The following is a 7617-nucleotide window of genomic DNA, read 5'->3' on the forward strand; positions in this document are numbered from 1 at the left end:
GCTGTCTGACCATAGGGACCTGTCTTGTTTCCACAGCTTGGAGAAGGGGTACTGGGTTGTTTAACCCCGTCGCTGCCAGGGTGTCGGGCTGGATCTACCCCCCACGCTCCTCCCTGCAGCCAGGCTGAGACCGGCGTGGCTCAACGTGACGGGTGAGCGCGTGCCAAAACAGCCTTTTTCCCAGAAAACCGAGCACAGAGGTGTAACAACGTGGGCTTTATTATTTTTTCACATGGGTTTTCCCATTATTAATAAAAAAAAAAAAAACACCAACAAACCACGAAAGCACCAGCCAAGCCCCGAGCAGCCCCACGAGGCGATGGGGCTGGGGGCAGCAGGCAGCCCCGGGCGGGAGCAGCGGGCTCCGAGGCCTCGGCGACGTGGGGGGCGAATGCGGCGCCGGGTGCCGGGCGGGGGACCCGGGGCTGGCGTCTATGTCGCCTTCTCGTAGGTGCGGGTGGAGACGACGTTGCCCATGGTGAGAGTCTGGTGGCACAAACAGCGGTGGGCAGTCGTGCCGAGCTGCTGCAGCCCCCAGACTGCCCTGTCCCAGCCTGAGCCCCCCCTTTCCCCCATCTAAAATCTTTCCCGTTTCCTTACCAGAATTAATTTCCCGTTCTTCAGCTCCCGGACCAGCGACGTCTCCTTCCCGTCCCACTTCTGCACGTGGACGAGTTTGCCTCCATCCAGCGTGACCACAGACTGCAGGGAGAGAGCAACACCCGCCGTCACCCTCCTCCCCGGGCTTTCTCCGGCCTTCGTCCCCGTGCCCCTCGAAGAGGATGATGCCGGGTGTCCTCGTGCTCGCCCCCCAGCCCCGGGGGGCTCAGGGGGCCGGCTGCGGGTGCCCACCCTGGGATGCCTGGCCAGCTTGGCTTCGGTCTGGCTGCCCCCCAGTAACCCCGCCGTGGGCACCGTCGCGGTCACCCTGCCCTCCCTCACCGGGGCCGCATCCTGCTCCGGGGCCGCATCCTGCTCCGGGGCCACCGGGACCTGATCCCGGCCGCTCCCCAGCGTGGCTCGCTGGCTGCGGTCCCAGAGGGGATCGAAGAGGTGGGGCAGGTCTGGGTGCTGTGAACCGTGTTGGGGCCTGGCACGGGCTTTCCGAGGGGCTGATCCGGCAAACACGCCTCTGCTCGCAGGGGTTGGCTCGGCCGGTGCCAAGGCGAGCGCGGCAGCCGCGGGGCAGCCCGGCACGGGCACAGCCTGCCCTGTGCCCCCCACCCAGGTCCCCCAGAGCTGGGTGCTGCCCCTGGGGTCTCCCCACAGCTCAGGGTTCCCGTGGCTTGGGGACCCCCATGGCTTGGGACCCCTGAAGCCCAGGGCTTGGGTGCCCCCATAGCTTGGGTGCCCCCCATGGCTTGGGGTCCCCCCCAGAGCTCGGGTCTCCCCATAGCTTGGGTGCCCCCATAACCCAGGTCCCCACAAAGCTTTGGTGTCCCCCGTGGCTTGGGGTCCCTCCCCACAGCGGGGGTGTCCCCACGCTGAGGTGCCCCAGCAGCTTTGGTTCCCCACCGCGGGGGTCTCCGCACACGTCGGGTGCCCCACGCATCCCGGGTGACCGCACGCACCCCACGGCGTGTCGGACCCCACCAGCCCCATCCCGTGCAGCCCCACGCCTCAGGCAGCCGTCCCGGTCCCCTGCCCCATCGGGTGCCCTCTGCCCACCGGCCGGTGGGCACCCAAAGGGCACGGTTGGCAGCAGCTCCGGGGGGTCCGGCTGCGCTGCGTCTGCCCGGCGCGGCCGCCCTGCTCGCGCTCGGCCCGTGTCAGCCCAGTCGGGGCTGGGAAGGGGTTTTGGGTCCCAACGACCCCCAAGGTCCCCCCTGAGGTGTCCCCCGGGGCTGCTCTGCTCCGTGCCCGGCGTATCTAATGGTGCGTGGTGGCTGGGAGAGTTGGAGGAAGCGGGGGCTGGATTGGTCCTGTGATGGAAAATGTCCCCTCAAAGCCTTTTTTCCCTTCTTTTACGGGGAGGAACAGCCCGAGCGGTGAGGTGCTGGGGTCCCCAGGGACCCCCGGGTGGCATCGGCCGGGCAGGACTGCCCAGCAGCCTGAGGAGCTGCCTGCTTTCAGGGCAAGCAAAGAGGGGGCTCGAGTGGGTCTCGTGTCCCCCTCCCCACCCCGGCGTGGGGACAACGCTCGCTGCCACCCCACCGCGTCCCCTCGCCTCGCCCTGAGCAGGTCCCCGGGTTGGCAAGCTCGGCTCTTGCACAACCTTCCCGGCAGCTCCGGCTCCGTGCTGCTCCCCGGGGGGAAAAAACCCAGCTGGAAAATGGGGCGAGGAGGGGGGGTCACTGGGTGAGACCGGGTTGGAGCACCAGCGGCGGGGGGCAAAACCACTTCCCCCTTCCGCAGGCAAGAAGGATGGAGCCACGGAGCCGAGAGCCGATGGCTGGCGCTGGCAGAGCCGTTTTTGGGGGGTCCAGTATTGGGGGGCAGGGGCTGGGGGCTCACCTTGACGTGCCTGTCGTCCGCCGTGGTCTCGTCAAACTCCTGGCCCAGCGTGAAGGTGATCTCCGTGTTCTTGAAGGTGCTCTGGGTCTTCACGGTGACCTTGTCGCCCTCCACCGCGATGATGGTGGTGGGCTTGGTCAGGCTGCCCACTTGCCGCGTGGCGAAGCCCACGCCTGCGGGGTGCGAGGTTTGGGGGGGGGGTGAGGAGGGTTGGGGGGGCCGAGGAGGTTTGGGGGGGCTGAGGAGGTTTGGGGGGGCAGGGTGCGGCCGTCAGCCTCCGGTTCCTGTCGGCATCACCCCGGAGCTCGTCCTCCTCACTGGGGGGGCCGAGGGGGGTGAACCCCAAAACTTGTCCCCATCCTCACTCCCAGAGGGGCCCTGTGTGAGCTTGCCACGCTTGGGGGGCTCCGGGGGGGGTAGGGGGGGGACCTGGGGATGCTGCTGTTCCCCGGGGGCTGATCCTGCACCAGCACCCACCAGCTCCGGGGCTGGGTGGGGAGGGGGGCACCGGTGTCACACCACCCCCCCCCCCCCCCCCCCCCACCGCGCTGGAGGGGGACCCACCACCCACCCTGACCAGGAGCTGGGTGATGGGGGCTCAGGGCGGCGGGGGGGGGGATGAAGGGGTCCAGAGCGGCTCCCAGCACCCCGGGGGGGGCAGGGGAAGGATGAGACCCCCCCTCACCCAGCCCAAGCCCCCCCGGCATAAAGCCCCAGAGCCCCCCATAAACCGCCCCCCCCAGCCTGCAGCCCCCCCGCAGCCGGAGTCACGCGGGTGGGGGGCTCGGCCAGGTAAATTGAGGGGGGCGGGGAAGGGGTAGGAAGAAAAGGGGGTGATGCCCCGCCACCAGCCCCCCCCGCAGCCCCCTCCCCACTCACCCAACGCCTTCATGTACTCATCGAAATTGGTCGTATCCACCAGCTTCCAGGTGCCCACGAAGGCGTCGGCCATGGCGAGGGGCTGCCTTGGGGGGGGGGGGTCACGCAGACACACGCAGAGCCCCACGCGTGTCCGGGGGGGTCCGGCCGGCTGTGAGCGTGGCACCGCACCGCCCAGCTCGCAGCCGCCCGCAGCCTCGCCACCGCCTTAAATAACGTCCTCATCACATGATTGGAAAGAGCACAACCGCGCTCCAGAAATATTCCCCGGCAGCGCTGCCAGACCCCCCCCCCCACCCCTCCCCCCCAGACCTGGTCACCCGTCACCCGCCACCCACCTCTGCCAGGACCCCCCGGCCGCGGAGGGTCCGGTTGGGTCAGACGAGGGGGGGATCGAGCGGGTCAGCGGTGTCACGAGTTGTGTACGGTCTCAGCGCCGGCAGCGCGGGGGGAACTGAGGCAAGGCACCCACGCGCCCACCCCACGGCGGCCCCAAGGTGTCTGGGGGGGGGGTCTGCAGGTGGGTGGGGGGCGTGGGGACGCCAGCAATGGCGGCGTCCTTCAGGGCAACGTGGGCTGGGGGCAGGGACGCTGAGCTGGGGAAACTGGGGGGCGCGGGGAGCAGCGAGCACCGGGGGGATGCGGGGTGCGTGGGGACACACGTGGCCCCGCTCCTGCTCCGTGTGTGCGGGGGACACGTGTGACCCCCGCCCCTGCTCTGTGGGGGGGGGGGACAGACACGAGTGTGCCCCCAGTGATGCTCTGTGTGTTGGGGGGACACTGGGGACAAGGACAGCCATGGGGCCGTGTCCCCCCCTCGCTTCCTGCTCCGGTGGCAGCGGGGTCAGGGCCAGTGTGTCCCCCGGTCCCTGCCCAGCGCTCCGGGGGTCACCCGTGGCCGTGGGATTCGGTGTCCCCCGGCTCCCTGGGGACACGCGTCCGCCTGCCCCTGGCCCCAGCAGCGTGGGGGTCCCAGCTGGCGTCCCCAAGCCCCGCGGCCGCAGCACGTCCCCCCTGTCATGGGGACGTTGGGGTCAAAGTGACCGGGTCCTGGCAGGACGCGGGGACGCTTTCTCCCTCTCCCTGGCCCCAGGGTGTCATCGCAGACGCCCAAAAATAGCCGGGAGCTCGTGTTCAGCCTCCTCCCGCCGGCACTGCCTGCGAGCGGGACCCCTCGCCTGGCGTCCGGGGGGACAGGCACCGGGTGCCCAGGGTGGGGGTCCCCCCGCCCCGGCTGGGACACCCCGCGGGACGGGGCTCCCTGGGGAAGGATGGGCGGCTCGCTCCCCGGACGAGACCCCCGGGAGCTGGAGCACACGTGGACACGCACGCACACGGCTGCCCATGCACGTGGACGCCCACCCACAGGAGCACCCACACATGGACACCCACAGGAGCACCCACACCTGTGGACACCCACACATGCAGGACACCCACACAGAGGAGCATCCATGCACACAGACACCCATGAACATGGACACCCACCCACAGGAGCACCCATGTGCATGGGCAGCCGTGCTGACAGAGGCCCACCACGCACATGGGTGCCCACACACATGAACACGCATGCACACGAACACGCATGCACACGCCTGCCCATGCACATGAACACCCACCCACAGGAGCACCCACACATGGACACCCACAGGAGCACCCAGGCATGTGGACACACACACATGCACGGTCACCCACCCACAGGAGCACCCATGTGCACGGACACCCATGCCCACAGAGACCCACCATGCACATGGGTGCCCATGCACACGAGGACCCAGGCACACAGACACCCACCCACAGGAGCACCCAGGGATGTGGACATCCGTGCTCACAGAGACCCACCATGAACATGGACACCCATCCACAGGATCACCCACCTGCATGGACAGCTGTGCTGACAGGGACCCACCACGCACATGGGTGCCTACACACATGAACACGCATGACCACGAGCACCCAAGCACATGAACATGCACGCACACGCCTGCCCGTGTGCATGGACACCCATGCCACATGGACACCCACCCACAGGAGCACCCATGGATGTGGACACACACGCACGGACACCCACACAGAGGAGCATCCATGCACACAGACACCCATGAACATGGACACCCACCCACAGGAGCACCCATGTGCACGGACACCCATGCCCACAGAGACCCACCATGCACATGGGTGCCCATGCACACGAGGACCCAGGCACACAGACACCCACCCACAGGAGCACCCAGGGATGTGGACATCCGTGCTCACAGAGACTCACCATGCATGGACACCCACCCACAGGATCACCCACCTGCATGGACAGCTGTGCTGACAGAGACCCACCATGCACATGGGTGCCCACAAACATGAACACACATGACCACGAGCACCCATGCACATGAACACGCATGCACACGCCTGCCCATGCACATGAACACCCACCCACAGGAGCACCCATGGATGTGGACATCCGTGCTCACAGAGACTCATCATTCACATGAACACCCACCCACACGAGCACCCACACATGGACACCCACAGGAGCACCCACACATGTGGACACACACACATGCACGGACACCCACACAGAGGAGCATCCATGCACACAGACACCCATGAACACGGACACCCACCCACAGGAGCACCCATGTGCACGGACACCCATGCCCACAGAGACCCACCATGCACATGGGTGCCCATGCACACGAGGACCCAGGCACACGGACACCCACCCACAGGAGCACCCATGGATGTGGACACACACGCACGGACACCCACACAGAGGAGCATCCATGCACACAGACACCCATGAACACGGACACCCACCCGCAGGAGCACCCATGGGTGTGGACATCCGTGCTCACAGACCCACCACGCACGTGGACGCCCACCCACAGGATCACCCGTGAACACGGCCACCCACGCAGATGTGCACGCTGACACCCCCCTGCACAGCCGCCCACGCACACGGATGCCCACATATGTGGGTGCTCCATGCACAGGGGCACCCATGCACACGGGTGCCCACGCACACGCAACGTTACGTGCCAGCCGGTGCTGCCCTCCACCCCGAGGGACGGACACCCGTGTCCCTTCCTGAGAGCGCGGGGGTGGCCAGGACCCCCTGGGGTGCCAGGGATGGGTGCTGCCGGACGTGGTGGCCCTGCGTGTGGCTCCGCGCAGCTCTCCCGGACCCGGTCACCACTCGGGTGGTGGCCAGCGTGGACCTGGGCGTTGGGGTTTCTCTGCCGGTCCCACAGTGACAGCCACGGGTGACGACCCCGTGACGGAGCTGGGTCCAGAGCAAGGAAGGGGCCACCGCGCTGCCCAGCTCCGGCCAGCGACCCCCCGCCTGGGCACCTCCCGGGCAGCCCGAGCCCTTCCTGGCCTCCCCCAGCCCCTGGGTGCCCGGGCAGGAGGGTCCCCAATCCCACCCACCAAGAGGGTCCCCAATCCCACCCGCCAGGAGGGTCCCCAATCCCACGCCTCAGGAGGGTCCCCAATCCCCCCTGCCAGGAGGGTCCCCAATCCCACATGCCAGGAGGGTCCCCAATCCCACCCACCAAGAGGGTCCCCAATCCCATGCCCCAGGAGGGTCCCCAATCCCACATGCCAGGAGGGTCCCCAATCCCACCCGCCAGGAGGGTCCCCAATCCCACCTGCCAGGAGGGTCCCCAATCCTGCCCACCAAGAGGGTCCCCAATCCCACATGCCAGGAGGGTCCCCAATCCCACGCCCCAGGAGGGTCCTCAATCCCACATGCCAGGAGGGTCCTCAATCCCACCTGCCAGGAGGGTCCCCAGTCTCACCCACCAAGAAAGTCCCCAGTCCTACGCCCCAGGAGGGTCCCCAATCCCACCCACCAAGAGAGTCCCCAGTCCCAGGCCCCAGGAGGGTCCCCAGTCCCCCCCGCCAGGAGGGTCCCCAATCCCACCCGCCAGGAGGGTCCCCAATCCCGCCCACCAAGAGGGTCCCCAATCCCCCCCGCCAGGAGGTTCCCCAATCCCACCTGCCAGGAGGGTCCCCAGTCTCACCCACCAAGAGAGTCCCCAGTCCCACGCCCCAGGAGGGTCCCCAATCCCACCCCAAGCGTCCCCAAAGCGCTGCGGGACCCGGCTGGCCCCGTCCCCTGCTGCTTCCCGCTCGCTGGGTTTTCCTCAGGGACACGGCGGGGGATCCCAGGGCTGCGGGAGGGGCGCGGGGACCCGTGGGTGGCCCTGGCGCGGGGCGAAGCGCGGGGCTGGGGATGCCCAGAACAGCAGCCCCCTGCTCACCCCCCTCCGAAGGGGCAGGGACCAC

At 68.2% G+C, this 7617-nt stretch overlaps 1 protein-coding gene across 1 annotated transcript; it reads right to left on the minus strand.

Moving 5' to 3' along the window:
- Positions 1 to 201: 201 nt before the first annotated feature.
- Positions 202 to 3517, minus strand: FABP3 (fatty acid binding protein 3). The gene is made up of 4 exons (XM_075438104.1): positions 3334 to 3517; positions 2455 to 2627; positions 601 to 702; positions 202 to 486 (listed from the first exon to the last, which is right to left on the minus strand). Exons 1-4 carry the CDS (start codon positions 3404 to 3406, stop codon positions 433 to 435), a joined length of 402 nt encoding a protein of 133 aa, XP_075294219.1. The 5' UTR covers positions 3407 to 3517; the 3' UTR covers positions 202 to 432.
- Positions 3518 to 7617: the final 4100 nt, after the last annotated feature.

The sequence above is a fragment of the Opisthocomus hoazin genome, chromosome 17 (genome assembly GCF_030867145.1).
Source record: "Opisthocomus hoazin isolate bOpiHoa1 chromosome 17, bOpiHoa1.hap1, whole genome shotgun sequence".
Taxonomy (NCBI): domain Eukaryota; kingdom Metazoa; phylum Chordata; class Aves; order Opisthocomiformes; family Opisthocomidae; genus Opisthocomus; species Opisthocomus hoazin.

What these genes read in the sequence shown, in the direction of transcription:
- FABP3 (XM_075438104.1), bottom strand. Translation starts at nt 3,406, where the DNA reads ATGGCCGACGCCTTCGTGGGCACCTGGAAGCTGGTGGATACGACCAAT. An exon ending in TGAGTACATGAAGGCGTTGG is followed by an intron (nt 2,628 to 3,333) that starts GTGAGTGGGGAG and finishes CGCACCCCGCAG; the next exon opens with GCGTGGGCTTCGCCACGCGG. An exon ending in CGGACGACAGGCACGTCAAG is followed by an intron (nt 703 to 2,454) that starts GTGAGCCCCCAG and finishes CTCTCCCTGCAG; the next exon opens with TCTGTGGTCACGCTGGATGG.